A 20,431-nucleotide genomic window follows, 5' to 3' on the forward strand; every position below is an offset into this window, starting at 1 on the left:
GTGCTGTTTAGAAGAGATCTGCATCCCCTTGAACTCTTTCGGATTTATGGACAGCTCTGCAGGATTCATGACATCATTTGATTCCAGCACAACTTCAGACATTAGTCGAGTCCATGCCAGGTCGTGTTGTGGCTCTTCTGCGTTCTCGCAGGGGCCCTATACGACATAAGGCAGGTGTACCACTTTCTTTGGCTCTTTAGTGTAAAATAGAGACCTATTTGAAAGGCAGCTGTCTTATTTGCTATGATAATTCTGAGTATTGCATGGGCCACAAATATAAGCTAATTTGTAAATCTGATAAATGTTCTCAAGCCTTGCGATATCGATTTAACATTGCCGTCACAATTAAACACTTTGGAACTATGTTCGAAACCAGAGATGTTGGTCAGAGAAGTCAGCTTTACTTTGTCAGAGTAAAGTGAAGTGTGCTAATAGCAACTGTTTGGTATGTACCTGGTTTGCAATGGACGGAAGCTGGCATGGCCTGGAGTGGAGGCAGCATTATTTGGAGCAATTTTTGTAATTTGCTATTTAAAGAGAGATATTAAGCAGAAGGATTATTATAATGTATGAAAAGAAAACATTTAAAGGTAACGTGGCTTGTTAATTTGCAGTTACTTAAAAACGCTGATTGTTATAAAAATGCTAACGTTTTAGATTTTCTGTAAAGTTTTTATAGTAAAGTTATGTTCTTCTGAGCCAGGGGCCTCGCCCCAGTGGTGTCTGTTCCCGTCAGATCTGCTGGGCTAGTACTTGGATGGGTGGCCGTCCGGTCTGCCGAGCGCTGTTGGCAAGCGGGCTGCACTCGGCCCTTGTGAGGCAAGCTGAGGAGCTGCCGTGACGCGTATGGGCGGAGGATGACACGACGGCTGGTCGGTACCGTTGGGCCTGTTTGGGAGGAGTTTAGAGGTTTTTATGTGGTTCTGTCTTTCACTACAGCGATAAAAGCTAAAGAGACATTTTGCAAATTAGTTCGTGAGTGAGAAGTGTAGAAAGTTGAATAGTTCCTATGACTTAAAAAAGCTCAGTTAAAACTTGAAGTGTCGATTCAGCTATTTGTTTTTCAATGAGATTAGTACCCGATTTTTCATTTGCATTCGTGGTTTTATTTGAATGCACACTCGCGTTGAACATCGCGAGTTGTGTGCTGAGTAACATTTTTGAGGATTGATGAAATACCGTCTCGAATTGCACACCGCAAACCTTAATTATGACAGTCATAAAAAACAAAGTTGCAGAGCGGACTAAGGGCCCATTGTGCGCAGGTAAGCCATAATTTCATTTTCATTGTAGTTCATATTCAGAGTCAGGCTCAGTGAGTGTCATTTACGAGAATAATAAGAGTTCAGAGCTTTAATGCGAGTGAAATATTTTATGAGAGCGCTACACTGTGATCTGAACACATTTCACTGATAAAGTCAGATGCGTTTTATTCAGTGGTCATTAGTAGTGTAATAACGATAATACAGCAATTATTTTCTAAACTAACAAAGATACGCAACATTCAATGCCAAAAGTTAACAAAAACTCATTTTCTCAAAGAGTCAGATAGCGTACGTAAATTTATTGAGAGCAGATTTCTTCTGAACAGCACGTTGCAAGGTATCCTAGATATGTTCATGTCTGGGGAGTTTGGTGGCCAGCGGAAGGGATTAAACTCAGAAGAGTGTTCCTGGAGCCACTCGGCAGCAATTCTGGAAGTGTGAGTTGTCGAATTGTCCTGTCGGAATTCCCAAAGTCCGTCGGAATGCACAATGGACGTGAATGGATGCAGGTGATCAGACAGGATGCTTACGTATGTGTCACCTGTCAGAGTCATATCTAGACGTATCAGACGTTTCATATAACTCCAGCTGCACAATCCCCACGCCGTTACAGAGCCTCCAACAGCTTGAACAGTCCCCAGCTGACGTGCAGGGTCCAGGGATTCATGAGTTTGTCTCCATACCAGTACACGTCCATCCGCTCGACACAATTTGAAAGGAGACTCGTCCGACCAGGCAACGTGTTTCCAGTCATCAACGATCCAATGGCCGTGTTTACGGACTCGGGCAAGGCGCAAAGCTGTGTCGTGCAGCCATGAAGGGTACACGAGTGGACCTTCGGCTCCAAAAGCCCATATCGATGATGTTCCGTTGACACTTGTTGATGGCCCAGCATTGACATCTGTAGCAATTTGGCGGAAGGGTTGCACTTCTGACACTTTAAACGATTCTCTTCAGTCGTCGTTGGTTCCGTTCTACGAGTATCTTTTTCCGGCCGCAGCCATGTCAGAGATTTGCTGTTTTACCGGATACAAGATATTCACGGCATACTCGTGAAATAGTCGTACAGGAAAAATCCCCACTTTATCTCTACCCCGGATATGCTCTGTTCCATCGCCCGTGCACGGACTGTAACACCACGTTCAAACTCACTTAAATATTGATAACCTGCCGTTGTAGCAGCAGTAACCGATCTAACAACTGCGCCAGACACTTGTGTTATATAGGCGTTGCCGACCGCAGCGCCGTATTCTGCTTGTTTACATATCTCTGTATTTGAATACGCATGTCTGTACCAGTTTCTTTCGCGCTTCAGGGTATTTCCATCTCAAATAAGCTTCAGATCTTTTCGGTCAACATTTCTCAATTACTCAGCTTTGCATATTCTACCGTCTGACTTCACAAATATACGAGTATTAAAATTCTTCAAAGAATATTTTCATATTTACAAAAAAACTTGGCAGTATGAGTCCACTTATTAGTGTTACGTTGCGCCTCCCTCTTTTCCTGAGGTATGCGTTGCTTCGACGGGTGAGGGCGTCAGAAAGGGGCGTCGTATCCTCTCTTGAAGAATGCGGGCCCACAGCTGTTGCGGTCGTTCCTTGATATCCTGGGAGGGAGCTGGCGTCCGACCTGATCCCAAACAAGTCCTACTGTTGACAGAACTGAAGAGCTTGCTGGCCACGGGATTACCCCAGCACCACGCAGACAACTCGTAGAGATACATGGCACGTGTGGTCTGGCATTGTTTTCTTGAAAACTGGCACCACGATACTGCCGCATGAAAGTTAACATGTGATGACGTAGGATGTCCGTGACGTACCGTTGTGACGTCACAGTTCTCTTAATCAGTAATAGCCGTGATGTGAAATCAGACGCGATGGCTTCCCACACGATGAAGACGGGAGTAACTGCTCTGCGCCTCTCCAAAACACTGGAAGTAGGACTGCTGGTATTTTTAAAAATATAGGGTTCCGATATATCGATATTTTAAAAGATATTATCGGCTCTTGATTTATCAAAAAAGCATCAATATATAGGCGTAAGAAGTATCGACGTATCTCCCTATAAAAAGATCGGCTACACACTGTAAATATACTGCAGGTTTTGGATCTGTATATTTTATTGATTTATTATTAGACGTTCTGTAAATCAACAAGCTAGCAGCGTGCCTGCTCTGTATTCCCTGTAGAGCGAGAATTGAAAGGAATACGATGCACGTTCACGCTTGGCGATAACCACTTTGCTAACAATGGTAAGTGCATGTCAGTGGCAAGGTACAAGACGTGTGATGGGTCCACCGTTTGGTTTTGTCACATATCGGGTTTGTCCAGAACACCTCATTTCGACTTCCCTGTTTCTCATTTCTGCAAACTCCAGCGACCTAGCAGTTATAGTGTCAAAATTGCGTGGTGAGGCTAAACGTTGAAGTTTCTGTTGGTAGCGTCGAGCGGCAATAACGTCAGGATTTCCCATCGCACATCTCCGCCAAACGAAACGACCAATCTTGTCACTTAGTTTTTTTTAAATTACTTTCAGCAACTGTTTTTGAAGAATGACGATGTGAAGAAATAGCACACTAGTTACGTTAAAAACTATTTTTTAACTCAACTGATATACAGTTTCTTCTCACCTTCACATTCCATTCACACCACCATACCCCAGTGCAATCGTAGTTCTCCTTTTGTGCCACATATACTTGCTCCACACAAAGAAAATATTGGACGTTATGAAAAGTCAAAAAGTAATAAGACTCTCTTCATACAGTGAAAGTAAAATTACATCCTACTGCGGTTTCAGAAGAGCAGCTTCAAATATTTTCCGAAAACCGTGAATAATATAATATAAAATGAAAATATCAGCGCTAGATATTGATGTTTTCATATCGATATACATATCGATCGGTTGTGTAAAAATATATATGCGCTGAGGAGCTAAAGAAACTGGCAGATATGCCTAATATCGTGTAGGTCCCCAGCGAGCGCGCAGAAGTGCCGCAACACGACGTGGCATGGACTCGAATGAGCACTATGGGACTTAACTTCTGAGGTAACCAGTCCCCTAGAACTTAGAACTACTTAAACCTAACTAACCTAAGGACATCACAAACATCCATGTCCGAGGCAGGATTCGAACCTGCGACCCCACTGGTCGCGCGGTTCCAGACTGTAGCGCCTAGAACCGCTCGGCCACTCCGGCCGGCGGCATGGACTCGACTAATGTCTGAAGTACTGGTGGACTCAAATGACATCATGAATCCTGCAGAGCTGTCCATAAATCCGGAAGAGTACGACGGGGTGGAGATCTCTTCTGAACAGCACGTTGCAAGGCATGCCAGACATGCTCAATAATGTTCATTTCTGGGGAGTCTGGTGGCCAGCGGAAGTGTTTAAACTCAGAAGGGTATTCCCGGAGCCACTCCGTAGCAATTCCAGATGTGGGGTATCGCACTGGCCTGCTGGAATTTCCAAAGTCCGTCGGAATGCACAGTGGACATGAATGGAAGCAGGTGATTGGATAGGACGCTTACATACCCGTCACCTCTCAGAATCGTATCTAGACGTATCAGGGGTCCCGTATCACTCCAACGGCACACGCCCCGCACCATTACAGAGCCTCCACGAGCTTGAACAGCCCCAGCTGACATGCGGGGTCCATGGATTCATGAGGTTGTCTCCACACCCGTACAAGTCCGTCCGCTCGATACAATTTGAAACGAGACTCGTCCGACCAGGCATCATGTCTCCAGTCATCGGCAGTCCAATGTTGGTATTGATGGGGTCAGTCCAGGCGTAAAGCTTTGTGTCGTGCAGTCATCAAGAGAAAACGAGTGGGCCTTCGTATCCGAAAGCCCATATCGATGATGTTTCGTTGATGGTTCAATAGTGAAATCTCCAAGCAATTTGCGGAAGGGTCGCACTTCCGTCATGTTGAACAATTCTCTTCACTCGTCGTAGGTCCCGTTCGTGCAGCATCTTTTTTCAGCCGCAGTGATGTCGGAGATTTGATGTTTTACCTGATTCCTTACACTCACGGTACACTCGTGAATTGGCCGTACAGCATAATCCGTACTTCATCGGTACCTCGGAGATTTCTGTCCCATCGCTCGTGCACCGACTATAACACCACGTTCAAACTCACTTAAATCTTGATAACCTGCCATTGTAGCAGAAGTAACTGTTCTAACAACTGCAGCAGACTCTTGGTACCCTACCGCAGCGCCGTATTCTGCCTGTGTACATATCTCGGTATTTCAATACGCATGCCTGTGCCAGTTTCTTTGGCTTTCAGTGTACGTCTTACGCAACTCGCCTAGTGTATTGCCAATTTACATTACACTCTTTCCACAACAATTTAAGAAAGGAGCATCGTGTTGTGTTCTGGAATACATTACCATCGTTTGGTCGTAGGAGCTGATCGAGAAGTTTCTGAAGGAATTGGCGGCATCTACGCGCGATCGACCACCAGCACAGGTTGCTACACCAATCAGGGACCATGACAACAAGATCGACCCCGGGAATCGACTGCGGCCTTCGACCGAGGAACCCACCAACAGGTGACGTCAAATTTTCCTATCAACTCTTTTTGCCAAAAATTTAAATCTTTTCCAGATCACTGGGTATCTCAATTCTTTACATCCACTTTCCTTGTATTCATTTATTACGCATCTTCCTGCAGCACTGTTTCTCTTCATAACTAGTTAGTTACGTGTTCCACTGATTGTTGTTGTTGTGGTCTTCAGTCCTCAGAATGGTTTGATGCAGCTCTCCATCCTACTCTATCCTGTGCAAGCTTCTTCATCTCCCAGTACCTACTGCAACCTACATCCTTCTGAATCTGCTTAGTGTATTCATCTCTTGGTCTCCCCCTACGATTTTTACCCTCCACGCTGCCCTCCAATACTAAATTGGTGATCCCTTGATGTCTCAGAACATGTCCTACCAGCCGATCCCTTCTTCTGGTCAAGTTGTGCCACAAACTTCTCTTCTCCCCAATCCTATTCAATACTTCCTCATTAGTTATGTAATCTACCCATCTAATCTTCAGCATTCTTCTGTAGCACCACATTTCGAAAGCTTCTATTCTCTTCTCGTCCAAATTATTTACCGTCCATGTTTCACTTCCATACATGGCTACACTCCATCCAAATACTTTCAGAAACGACTTCCTCACAATTAAATCTATACTCGATGTTAATAAATTTCTCTTTTTCAGAAACGCTTTCCTTGCCATTGGCAGTCTACATTTTACATCCTCTCTACTTCGACCATCATCAGTTATTTTGCTCCCCACATAGCAAAACTCCTTTACTACTTTAAGTGTCTCATTTCCTAATCTAATACCCTCAACATCACCCGACTTAATTCGACTACATTCCATTATCCTCATTTTGCTTTTGTTGATCTTCATCTTATATCCTCCCTTCAAGACACCATCCATTCCGTTCAACTGCTCTTCCAAGTCCTTTGCTGTCTCTGACAGAATTACAATGTCATCGGCGAACCTCAAAGTTTTTATTTCTTCTCCGTGGATTTTAATACCTACTCCGAATTTTTCTTTTGTTTCCTTTACTGCTTGCTCAACATAAATATTGAATACCATCGGGGAGAGGCTACAACCCTGTCTTACTCCCTTCCCAACCACTGCTTCCCTTTCATGTCCCTCGACTCTTATAACTGCCATCTGGTTTCTGTACAAATTGTAAATAGCCTTTCGCTCCCTGTATTTTACCCCTGCCACCTTTAGAATTTGAAAGAGAGTATTCCAGTCAACATTGTCAAAAGCTTTCTCTAAGTCTACAAATGCTAGAAACGTAGGTTTGCCTTTCCTTAATCTTTCTTGTAAGATAAGGCGTAAGGTCAGTATTGCCTGACGTGTTCCAGTATTTCTACGGAATGCAAACTGATCTTCCCTGAGGTCGGCTTCTACTAGTTTTTCCATTCGTCTGTAAAGAATACGTGTTAGTATTTTGCAGCTGTGGCTTATTAAACTGATTGTTCGGTAATTTTCACATCTGTCAACACCTGCTTTCTTTGGGATTGGGATTGTTATATTCTTCTTGAAGTCTGAGGGTATTTCGCCTGTTTCATACATTTTGCTCACCAAATGGTAGAGTTTTGTCAGGACTGGCTCTCCCAAGGCCGTCAGTAGTTCCAATGGAATGTTGTCTACTCCGGGGGCCTTGTTTCGGCTCAGGTCTTTCAGTGCTCTGCCAAACTCTTCACGCAGTATGGTATCTCCCATTTCATCTTCATCTACATCCTCTTCCATTTCCATAATATTGTCCTCAAGTACATCGCCCTTGTATAGACCCTCTGTATACTCCTTCCACCTTTCTGCTTTCCCTTCTTTGCTTAGAACTGGGTTTCCATCTGAGCTCTTGATGTTCATACAAGTGGTTCTCTTATCTCCAAAGGTCTCTTAAATTTTCCTGTAGTCAGTATCTATCTTACCCCTAGTGAGATAAGCCTGTACATCCTTACATTTGTCCTCTAGCCATCCCTGCTTAGCCATTTTGCACTTCCTGTCGATCTCATTTTTGAGGCGTTTGTATTCCTTTTTGCCTGCTTCATTTACTGCATTTTTATATTTTTTCCTTTCATCAATTAAATTCAATATTTCTTCTGTTACCCATTATAATCACGATAAACTCAATTGTTGAGAATAGATCGAATGAATTAAACATTGCGTGTACAAGTAAATAAACACATACATAGTCTATCACAATTAATAGGAGAAACTGACGTGAATGGAGGTATATGATAAGAGAAGCAAAGACGTCCCAGTTAACATGCATGCTGAGACGAGCTGTTAGCGAAATAATTGCGAATGTATGGTTACGCTACTCCACTGGCTTCAGTATTAAATACACTGTCCAGTGCCATTATGTGACCACCTGTCCAAAGTCTGAATAACCAGCTTTTGGTGCGCAGACAGCTGCGAGACGTGCAGAAAGAGCGCCGGTGAGGTTCTGGAAGGAACCGGCAGGGATGTGGAGCCACGCCGGCTCCACCACCGTGCCCAGCTGGGTGTCTCGACTAACAGTCCACGGTGCATACAGCGCGATCGTGATGGTCCAACAGATTCTCTATTGAGCCCAAATCCAGGGAGCGTGGTGGCCAGGAGAGTATGGTAAACTCATCCTGGTGCTTTCTGAACCACGCACGTGCACCGTGAGCTGTGTGGCATGTCGTATTGTCCAGCTGGTAGATGCCATCGCTCTGACGACAAACAAATCACATGTAGGTGTGGACATGGTCCCAAAGCATAGATGCATACTGTTGTTGATGCACTGTACCTTGCAGAATAACGAGATCACCCAGAGAATGCCACGAAAACATCCCACAGACCACTACGCTCTCTCCTCCAGCCTGGTTCCTTTGCCATATACAACGGCCATCTGCCTGATGGAGCATAACACGTGATTCGTCTGTAAGGTCCCGGGTCGCCACGTAGTGGACGTCCAGCTGTGATACTGGCGTGTAAATTCCAGCACCTAACAACTGTGTCAGACACTTGTTGTCTTATATAGGCGTTGCCGAACGCAGCGCCGTATTTCGCTTATTTACATATCTCTGTATTTGAATATGCATGCCTATACTAGTTTCTTTGGCGCTTCAGTGTGTAATAATTTTGGCTAATTAGCTCTATCTAACAAATCTCATTCGGAGGCATCTATTCGATGATTTATAATGTCATATACGGACAAGTGTAATGTTGTACAATATGCGATAAACTCTACTGAGCAACATATATTGCGCCGTGATCACACGCTGAGTGGTGGTCGATCAGCTGAAACGACTGAGAAGCAGTGTTTCTCGTCTCCCACTGCCTGTCCAGAGCACGCCCTTACGAGAAAGTATTGCCTTTTCCGAACGGCCTGACACGAAGTCGTTGATCAAGTTCTAAAGTGAGTTTCATTAATTCCATCTCCGAATTCAAAGCACTCTCGAATTCTCTTAACAACGGTCGTAGCTCTTCTGAGTTCGTCTCAGCGTTCTCTTATGAGAGCAGCACTGTTCCTAATGCAAGCGAGGAATCGTCTCTTTATTTTCACGTTGCTGACCTCACCTTTGAACCGTCCTCATCAGCAAAAATCTAAAAGTGTTAAGTTCCAGGAACCATGGTGGCCTACAAGCGTTACCGTATCTGATGATCCACGTTTCGCGGAATGTAAGGTTTACATGATGGATATTTTAGGTTCAGATGATGGATCAGCAGAAATTGTCACGTTTTTTGTCCACCAAGGTCCTCGGACCTTAGCCGTGGCCATTGAGGATAGTTGAAAGGCGAACTCTGCAAAGAAAATGCAAGATTCATAGCTCGGATTACACGAAGGGCGTTCAATGAGAAATTTTTCTCAGATCACGTTGATTTTATTGCGAGTTCAAGTACATCATATTACTCCCCACTCCTTTGGCTGCAAAGCCCCATTTTTCGGAGTAATCTCCGTTCACTGCGACCCCGTTACACCACCTTACTGGGATGGCCTGTACGCTCTCAAGGTACCACTCAGCTGGTCGATGACGGGGCCAATTTTTGCTGCATCAGTAACTTCCCCATCACCTGCTTACTGCTTCCCGCGAAGTTTATCCTTCATTGGGCCGAGCAGATGGAAGTCAGAAGGTGCGATAAGAAGGCTGTGGGGTGGATGAGGAAAGACAGTTCAGTGAAGTGTTGTGAGCTCCTTTCAGGTGTATAGACCTGTGTGAGGCCCTGCGTTGTCAAGGATAAGCAGAAGTTCGTTTGCATTTTTGTGGCGACGAATACGATTGAAGTCGTTTCATCGGTTTCCTGAGGTTAGCTCACAGGATCGGGCAGGGTTGCGAGACCATACTGCAATGCTGACAGGCGCCTAGCCCAACGACTCACTGTGCTTTTGTTCATTGCTAGATCTCCGTAGACATTCTGGAAGCGCCTATGAATATTTGTGAAGCTCTAGTTTTGCGTAAAAAGAAACTCAGAGACAACTCTGTGCTAGGAACGCGCCTCCGTTGCACTTGCCATTTTCAGGGCTATCGGAACTTCGTCAAACTATAGGGACTGAAGGGGGAATACAAGTATTCCAAGATGTCCACAACAAATTCCGTATTCTTTCAACAGAAGAGGGTGTTGCATTACCTATTGAACGCCCCTCATAAATTGTGCTGCTCTCATTAGGGCATGCCAACACCTCAGAATAGCTACACCATGTATAACCCGTGTAAAGAATACAGTGCTGAAGTTAAGGAAATCCAGCGTCATACTAAGAGGAACCAACAACCTCGATTGCCGTTAAGCGTCCACCAGTAAGTGTAGGAGGGGGTGGGGGATGATACTTGTGCAATTTGTACTCTGCACTGCACATCTTACAGTAGCTCGCAGAGCACAGATGTAGAAGAAGTTTCTGCTCCACTCACTTCATGCCCAGAAATTTGTACTTCGGAAGGTAGCCAGATTGTGTGTGCCGCAGGTTGGCGAGCCTGTACCTGGACAATGAGGAGGCTGGTGACAAAAGCAGCACCAGCAGTGAGTCCAGTGAGAGAGACACGGGCCCTGTCGAGGGTTCCGGTGATGGCGACGGCGAGCTGGGCTCCAGCGAGCACAGCTGGAGTTTGCTGGAGTCCAAAAGCCACCGTCATCCCTACGACGATCGTGACGGCTGGGTGACGCTGGAGGCAGTGCCCTGGGCCGCTGCCAAGGTCGCTAAATGGAAGCCCAACCCTGGCCGCCGACCACCCTGGGTCACGCTACAGAATAGCTATGGGTGAGATATTGCTGAGCTCTGTCCAATAATAACTAGAACTGGAACACACAACAAAGAACACCACAACGGGTGAGTGACGTTAGTGGTTCGTGACCTAGAGCACAAACCATGTCATCGAGTAGGAACACAACCTGGGGCTGCAGGGACACTGAATCATGCATCAACCTAGCTACAGATGAGATACTTCGTAATTCCCTCACATAATAGTAAAAATTGCATTTGATACGGTAATTGCTGAAATAGCAAACCACAAAGGCGTGCCTTCGCTATACTATCCTTACATGCTTGTTCCATTTCGTCTGCAACATTAATCCTAGGTATTTAATAGAGGTGGTAGCTGAGTGGTCAGCGTGACAGACTGTCAATCCTAAGGGCCCAGGTTCAATTCCCGGCTGGGTCGGAGATTTTCTCCGCTCAGGGACTGGGTGTTGTGTTGTCCTAATCATCATCATTTCATCCCCATCGACGCACAGGTCGCCGAAGTGGCGTCAACTCGAAAGACCTGCACCAGGCGAACGGTCTACCCAATGGGAGGCCCTAGCCACACGACATTTCATTTCATTTCAATAGAGGTGACTGTGTCAAGCAGTACCTACTGATACTATATTTGAACATTAACTTACATTTTTCTACAGAGTAAGCTGCTATTCGTCACACCATCTTGTATCTTCCTATGGTCACTAAAGGTACACCACAGCATCATCAGGAAACAGCTATGTGTTGCAGCAGAATTTTTCGATTTATTGCTGCTGATCACCAATTTTTTCTCGTGTTCGTAAAATACTATTTCAGCAATAGTAATTGATAATACACATTCATTTTTAATTGAGAATAACAGTATAATGTTAAAATGGAAGTTAACTTTCAATTGTGAATAGCTACATTTTTTCTGGCAAAAAGCCAGTAAAAATAAGGCACACGGACTGCGCGACTAGCTAGCTCACTGCAGCCGCGGTGGTTTGCAGGGGCCAGCAGAGCAGTCCCCCCCACGATCGCTGGGACCGGCCTCAGCCGACCTCCGTCTGGCACAGACCCGCCCCGGAGCGCCCCCCGGCTGTGAAGCCGTCACTGCCGGCAGACCCTTACGAATACTTGGCGCATCACCACGGCGACATCGTCACCGACCAGCGCCCCCTACACCGGCCCCTCTGGGCGCCCCCTCCCGGCAGTGCCGAGATCGGAGAGGGTGGTGGCGGCAGTGTGTACGGCCTCTCCCAACCCCACCACCAGCAGCACGGCCCTGCCAGACCCGGCTACATTTTCCCAGAAGAGCCCTCGGGGCTGGACTCGCTTCACCGGCACCACTACCATCAGCCCCACCACCCTCCCAGCTACCCGGGTGAGGCGGACGGTGAGTGGGTGCTACTGTCCAGCACGAAGGGCTACTCCCTGCCGTCACACCGCCGCCTGCACCAGCGCGCCGTCTCCTTCAGTGCGAGACCTGTCACCTCCAGGTAACCAGCTACAACAGCGTCACATCTTTTGTCTGAATTATTATTTGTTTTATGGCCTTCATTGGACCACTCTAGTCAGAAATACAAAGTTGTAAACAAGTTGTTACACAGAGATACAATTTGGCTCAACAATAACTTAATATGGTATTTAGATAATATAATTATTAGAGTCAATTAGAAAGGTGTTTTGCTCTTCTGTCTGCCCAATATTTCTTCATTCCTTCAGATATTTTCTTTCTTTCTTCATCTGAGACCACTCTTTCTGTACTCCTTTTATTGATTTTCATTTGTAGTCTGGTTTGCGGGTCTTGCAGTATTCTGGTTTTCTGTCTTGTTTTTTAGGTCATCTACTGTAATTTGGAGTTCTTTTATATCTTCCTTAATTTCTGTGATCCATTTAATGTCGCTCTTGCTATTCCACAATTTTTGTATTATTTTTTTACTAATTCTGTTTTCTGGAGTTCTCATCAGATGTCCAAAGAATGAGATGCGTTTCTTCCTGATCGTGCTCATGACTGGTTCTATTTTATTATATACTGTTTCATTTGATGCTATTCTCCAATGTCCATTTATTTTATACTGTTTATTTATACATGTCCTAATTATTCTTGTTGTATTTTTAGAATTCTGTCAATTTCTGCTGTATCAGTTTTTTTGAAGATAGTTTCAGCTGCATACGTTATTTCTGGTCGTGTAACTGTTTTATAGTGTTTTAATTTTGCATCTATAGATAGGCTTTTTTGTTGTATGTAGTTTTGGTAATGTAATTTGCGTAGTTCAGTTTTTTTATTCTATTCTGCCACGATGGCTTCTCATTTAGATTGTATGTTATTATCTCGCCTAAATATTTAAATTTATCAACAATTTTGATTTCCTGTTTTCCTATTGTAATTTTGTTTGCAAGTGGTGGGTCAGTTAGCATAATCTCCGTTTTTTTCAAATGATATTCTAAGGCCTACTTTCTCTGCTATTTCTTGTAGTGATTTCACCTTTTGTCTTAATTATATCAATTTACCCACATTAATGCTGGATGAGCTCCACTGCTATTAAGAATTACCTATATTTGGTTTCTTTGTTTATAAAAGTCGAGTCTACAGTAGATTCACAAATCCACAAGTTACCTTGTGACTGTTGGTTTGTCTAAGGTTCCAGGTCCATGGCTTCTGATAATGTTTGAGGTGACTTTAAATGGGTGAAAATCAAAGGAAAACTATCCACAACATTAGTTCAGTTCAGCACAAAAGGAATAATAAGATTAAAAACAGCCGACCAGTTGCAATGGATAAAGTAATCTTTACCTAGGTTTCGACAGATTTAAATCTATCTTCTTCAGAAGGCGGCAGTATTACATTAATATGGAATGATATGTCATTGTCGTTTTTACAAATATCTGCATACATCCATTAGTCTAAAATAAAATATAGCCCTGAAAATAGGGTTTGTCATGTTTATTTATACATGTCCTAACTATTCTTGTTCTATTTTTAGAATTCTGTCAATTTCTGCTGTATCAGTTTTTTTGAATGTAATCCAACCATTACCAATGCTACTTGATTCAGATGATTTAGCAATAGAAAAATTCAATTTCAGACCTAAAAAGTATTTAGGACCTGACAATACAGATATACTGGCAATCTTCTTCAGATTGGTGACCTTCTTACTGGTGCCAGGCACTGGAACGGAACCATAAGTGCCAGTAATATTCAACAAATCTTTGTAGACCAGCATACGTCTGCGACGGCGATATCCAACTCTGCAACTTCCATGCACTAATTTTTATTTACATGACAAACCCTATTTTCAGGGCTCCTGCCGCCCCCCTCCCCCCCTCCACTGCTAACTCTGCCATCTGCCGGCTGCGAGTGATGACAACGGACATAGATGGTGCGCACGTTCTCCGATTGAGCCGTGTACGTTGACACAATGTAATAGCATTTTAGAATGAATAAAACAAGAAGTAAATGGCTTATATTATACATAGTTATTAAATTATCACGTTGCTATTAATGATTATTTGTTTATGTTCAGTCCGTGTGCGAACAGCCGAACTTTTGCAGATCTTCCTGCATGGCACTACAACTTTTAAGCATTGCGACTTTAGCATGTACAACAGCACCATCCTTTAACAGGCTCATGAAGCTCCTGGCGTTATCCACTAGGTATTTAGTGATGAACCACTTTCGTTTCTTTTTTTTATTTTTAACACACACAAAAAATGGCTCTGAGCACTATGGCACTTAACATCTGAGGTCATCAGTCCCCTAGAACTTAGAACTACTTAAAGCTAACTAATCTAAGGACATCACACACATCCATGCCCGAGGCAGGATTCGAACCTCCGGACTGAAGCGCCTAGAACCGCTCGGCCACACGGCCGGCTAACACACACACTGTTAGTACAGTGTGGACTGTGTATTTTTATACTTAGTCCCCGCACGCTTTATTTACTGCAGAGGACGAGAAAATACAAAGGAAAAAGTAACGATTTCAGTGCAGCCAATCGCAGCTCTTATTGTAACTTTACATAATTTAAATTCCGCTGAGACAACTGCTGCTGAGATGCACTCCATTCGGTTCTAGTTTGTAGTTGCAATGAAAAGATACAATATTTCTTTTTATAGCAATGGAAATTACAGGATACAAACTATACGCAAAACACAGACACACCACTGAGTCGCAGATGAATGGAGCGTGGAGCATAGACAAATGAGTACATGGCCATTATATAATCATACTAGGTTATGAGCTCCAAATCATCTTCCAGTCTAAGAATGCACACATAGTTGTCCACGAAGTGGAAAGTAATAAACGAGGGAAGAAAGAGACAAAGGACATCGTTTTTAATCCCAGATCTCTCCTACCGTGACACAATGTACACTAAATGATTGTAAGTATCCGTACAGCCATATGTACTGCAGAGTTGACCTCTAGATGTCACGAGAGGACGGGTATTGTGTTCTCAGTGGAGAATGTTCCCTGCCATCATACGTGGTACAAGCAGTGAACTATGTAGCTGGCGGTGTTACGGTATGGGGATGTCTTTAGTGGCCGAGCGGTTATAGGCACTACAGTCTGGAACTGCGCGACTGCTACGGTCCCAGGTTCGAATGTTGGCTCGAGCATGGATGTGTGTGATGTCCTTAGGTTAGTTAGGTTTAAGTAGTTCTACGTTCTAGGGGACTGATGATCTCAGAAGTTAAGTCCCACAGTGCCCAGAACCATTTGAACCATTTTGATGTTTTTCACAGTTAGGCTCTGGCACCAGTATTGAGCTTAAGAAAACATAAAGTGCATAATGATATGTACAAATCTTACAGCACTGTGTACTGTGTACAGTATAGAAAAAGTTCAGTGCTGCAGTCACCACAGATGCCTACTGCAGTGGCAACACAGCAGACAGACCAGCGATGCGGGTTGCTGACTAAGCTGCGAAGTCTGGCCGACGCAAGAGTGTTTACAAACAAGTACCACAGTTGACAACAAACACGTAGGTGTGACCAACGTCCATCAGAGGGCATCAACCAGCAACAAAGGAAGGGGTCACGACGATCAACGAATTGTTTCCTGGCGATCAAGTGTGCACAAATAGTCCTGGAAATATCCTTCCTCCCGAGGCTAGATAAGCCGGCACCCAGCCATTCGGTGGGCACTTCTCGACTCGGCGGGTGCGGTGAAGATCGGCCGGTCCAGCAGTGTGCCAACTCGACCAACCTCTCTTCCGCAACAGTTGGGTCCGCAGCTTGTGGTCTAGTGGCTAGCGTTGCTGCCTCTGGGTCATGGGGTCCCGTGTTCGTTTCCTGGCTGGGTTGGGGATTTTCTCTGCACGGGGACTGGGTGTTTGTGTTGTCCTCATCATTTCATCATCATTCGTCACGTGGCTAAACTGGACTGAGTAAAGAAATTGGAATGTGTGAAAAACTGGGACATTGCATGGGCGCTGATGACCGCACAGTTGAGTGCCCGACAAAACCTTTTGACCGCGCAGTTGAGTGCCCAACAAAACCAAACGTCATCATCATCATCCGCAACGATTGGGATACGTCGCTTTCGTCAGGTTACGCTATCTACTAGCTGCTAACAGCCGACTTCAACGTGGAACAGTTGTACAGGTATAAAGTCGAAGGGAAGTCTGATTGTAGGAATTAGTTGTTATTTGCTTGTTCTGCAGAAGGGATCCTTATTGTTTTGTTGATTTTAAAGAGGGTTTTACTGTTGGTAGTTTATTCTAGTTTCCTTAGTAAATAAGTTGGCAAAGCGAGTTGGTTCCTGCTCTGTAGATTTAGCATTCAAAGACAATGATTGTTGGAGACGATGACTATTTGTATGAGCATGACAATCTTGTCATAAAGCAACACCTGCAAGTCACTGGTCTGGGGACAATAACATTCCTGAAACGGACTGGTCTGCGCAGAGTCTGGACCAAACTCAGTGGAACACCTTTGGGATGAGCTAGGACACGACATCGATACAGTCTCCAGCGTCCAACATCACTATCTCCTCTGTTTTCCACTCTTGAGGAAGAATGGATAGTCATCCTCATCAATCAGACATTTCATTGAGAGTTTCCCCATCAGAGTTCAAGCCCTCATAAATACAAAGGGTGGATACACCCCATATTGTTGTCCAGTAATAGGTATCTGGATATTTTTGATCATATAGCATAATTTATTGCTGGGCACAATCATACCACTTTCAAAACGAAATTGTCAGGTTCAATCATTGGTGGTAATTTTAGTTTAAAATTGGATTGATTGCGTGGGACAGTGCATTATTTTCAAAACAAGCAATCACTGCGAGTGTCCAGTTCGACTGGAGCGTCACTATTTCCAGACCCACAGAGGAAAGTGCCTTAAACTGGATTCCCCTCACCCCTCAGACGGCCTCCCTGGTCTCTTGGCTCTGCATTCTCATGAACTCTAGTGGGACAAAGTGCAAACAGTAGTTTAGGCTTCTACCACTGTGTAGCAGGGTGCACAATTTGCCCACTTCACTTGTCACTTATCAGTTTTCCATTACATGTTCTGACAGTGGAAAAAATTTGTTCCACTTTGCTACATTTAAGGTTAATGTTTATGATTAACCCGTTTAATTTAGACGTTTGGTTCAAACTTTATTGGGTTATAGTCACATAAACTGGACTCCCTTCAGTTCCTTGAACTGAAACTCATAATTTTTCATGTTCCAAGTCTGGCGGTATTAGAACACACTTATTCTCTAGGAAGACTCCTGCGGATTCTGAGAAGACTATGGGAAAGGTTGATCAAATGAAGTGTGATCCATCCAAAGTAGTTAAAGCCACTGATGCAGTTCAGAAAAAGAAAATGGATCGGAAGGGGGCCAGTGAACGGTTTCATGTTCCAAAAGCAACACTTATGGGGCTGTCCAATATAAAGAATGGTACACCTAAGGAAGCAACAAAAACAAAATGAGACATACATGAGAGTGGGTAAAGATTTCGAAGATGCGCTGGTTTAGAGCTGTCTTGCTAAGAGAGACCCTTCCTTTGGGCTTACTGGTAATAACTTAAGAAGAACAGCAGTGATAAATTATACCGACTGATCTTTAACAGACGAAATTCCTGGGAAAAGTGGTTCTGGCTTTTTCTTAAATGATACAAAAGTAAACTGTCAGAAGGGACATCCTACAGCAGGGCCCTTGACTTCAGCAAAGAAAAAACAGAGAAATTTTATAAAATTCTGGAAAATATTATACACACATCAAAAAAATTTTGCATCACCTCCATTCCGAGAGTTCCGGGACCTGTACAGAAAATTGGAATAGATATCAACATAAACATCATTTACGTCCTTTTTATTGCTCATGAAAACCACACTTTGCATGTTGTACCACCATACAGCAAGACCAACAGTGGTGGTGGTCCGGATTGATGTACACACCGGCACCTCTAATACCCAGCGGCACGTCCTCATGCATTGATGCATGCCTGTATTCGTCGTGGCATACTATCGACAAGTTCATCAAGGCACTGTTGGTCAAGATTGTCAGACTCCTCAAAGGCGATTTGGCGTAGATCCCTCAGAGTGCTTGGTGGGTCAGGTCGTCCATAAACAGCCCTTTTCAATATATTCCAGGCTTTTTTGATAGGGTTCATGTCTGGAGAACTATGTTGTTATCCTGAAGGAAGTCATTTACAAGATGTGCACGATGGGGGCGCGAATTGTCGTCCATGAAGACGAATACCTCGCCAATATGCTGCTGATATGGTTGGACTATCGGTCGGAGGATGGCATTCACGTATCGCACAGCCGTTCACAGCGCCTTCCATAACCACCAGCAGCGTACGTTGGCCCTACATAACGCCACCCCAAAACAGTGTATCTAAGGCGTTCAGCCTGACCGGGTTGCCTCCAAACACGTCTCTGACGATTGTCTGAGTAAGGCCATATGCGACACTCATCAGTGAAGAGCACGTGATGCCAATCCTGAGCGGTCCATTCAGCTTGTTGTTGGGCCAATCTGTACCATGCTGCACAGTGTGGTGGTTGCAAAGATGGACCTCGCCATGGACGTCGGGAGTGAAGTTGTACATCATGCAGCTTACTGCACACAGTATGTATCGTAACACGACGTCCTGAGGCTGCACGAAAAGCATTATTCAACATGGTGGCATTACTGTGAGGTTCCTCCGAACCATAATCCGTAGGTAGCGTTCATCCACTTCAGTAGTAGCCATTGGGCAGCCTGAGCGTGGCATGTCATCGACAGTTCCTGTGTATCTCCTCCATGTCCGAACAACATCAATTTTAAACTTCCTGGCAGATTAAAACTGTGTGCCGAACCGAGACTCGAACTCGGGAGCTTTGCCTTTCGTGGGCAAGTGCTCTGCCAACTGAGCTACCCAAGCACGACTCACGCCCCGTCCTCACAGCTTTACTTCTGCCAGTACCTCGTCTCCTACCTTCCAAACTTTACAGAAGCTCTCCTGCGAACCTTGCAGAACTAGCACTCCTGGCTTAGCCACAGCCTGGGGGATGTTTCTAGAATGATATTTTCACTCTGCAGCGGAGTGTGCGCTGATATGAAACTTCCTGGCAGAATAAAACTGTGTGCTGGACCGAGACTCGAACTCGGGAGAGCTTCTGTAAAGTTTGGAAGGTAGGAGACGAGGTACTGGCAGAAGTAAGGCTGTGAGGACGGGGCGTTTAGTCGTGCTTGGGTAGCTCAGTTAGCAGAGCACTTGCCCGCGAAAAGCAAAGGTCCCGAGTTCGAGTCTCGGTCCGGCACACAGTTTTCATCTGCCAGGAAGTTTCATATCAGTGCACACTCCGCTGCAGAGTGAAAATCTCATTCTGAAAACATCAATTTGGTTCACTCCGAGTCGCCTGGACACTTCCCTTGTTGAGAGCCCTTCCTGACACAAAGTGTGGACGTGATCGAACAGCGGTATTGACCACCTAGGCATGGTTGAATTACAGATGACTGGAACTGATCGGCTGTCGGCCCTCCTCCGTCTAATAGGCGCTGCTCGTGCATGGTTGTTAACATCTCTGGGTGTGTTTAGTGACATCTGTGAACAGTCTAAGGGACTGTGTCTGCAATACAATATCCCCAGTCAACGTCTATCTTCAGTAGTTCTGGGAACCGGGCTGATGCAAAACTTTTTTTGATGTGTGCTTTACACCTTGAAACTAGATTATGTTTTGTCTGATTTAATCGCTTACTCTAATTTCTTTCAACGTTATTTTATTTTGATAAGGGATCAGATTTTGGTAGCTACTGGTAAGTGTAAGTTTTATTCATAGTAATAACTAGCTGTTTCCTGTGGCTGTGACTGAGCGAGGTGGCGCAGTGATTAGCACATTGGACTCAGGGGAGGATGACGGTTCAAATCCGCACCCAGGCATCCTGGTACAGGTTTTCCTTGATTTCCCTAAATCACTACAGGCAAGTTGCCAGGGTGGTTGCTTTGAAAGGGAAAGACTGACTTCCTTCAACGCCCTTCCCTA

General features: G+C 44.6%; 1 protein-coding gene across 1 annotated transcript in view; it reads left to right on the forward strand.

Moving 5' to 3' along the window:
- LOC124717205 overlaps positions 1-20,431 on the forward strand; it is a 64,583-nt gene that overhangs the window by 16,233 nt on the left and 27,919 nt on the right. Inside the window, exons 2-4 of the mRNA XM_047243984.1 lie at positions 5,675-5,820; positions 10,717-11,010; positions 11,976-12,464. Of these exons, the coding sequence (XP_047099940.1) occupies positions 5,675-5,820; positions 10,717-11,010; positions 11,976-12,464 (929 nt within the window). The remainder of the gene's footprint in view (positions 1-5,674; positions 5,821-10,716; positions 11,011-11,975; positions 12,465-20,431) is intronic.

Source organism: Schistocerca piceifrons, chromosome 9 (assembly GCF_021461385.2).
Source record: "Schistocerca piceifrons isolate TAMUIC-IGC-003096 chromosome 9, iqSchPice1.1, whole genome shotgun sequence".
Taxonomy (NCBI): Eukaryota; Metazoa; Arthropoda; class Insecta; order Orthoptera; family Acrididae; genus Schistocerca; species Schistocerca piceifrons.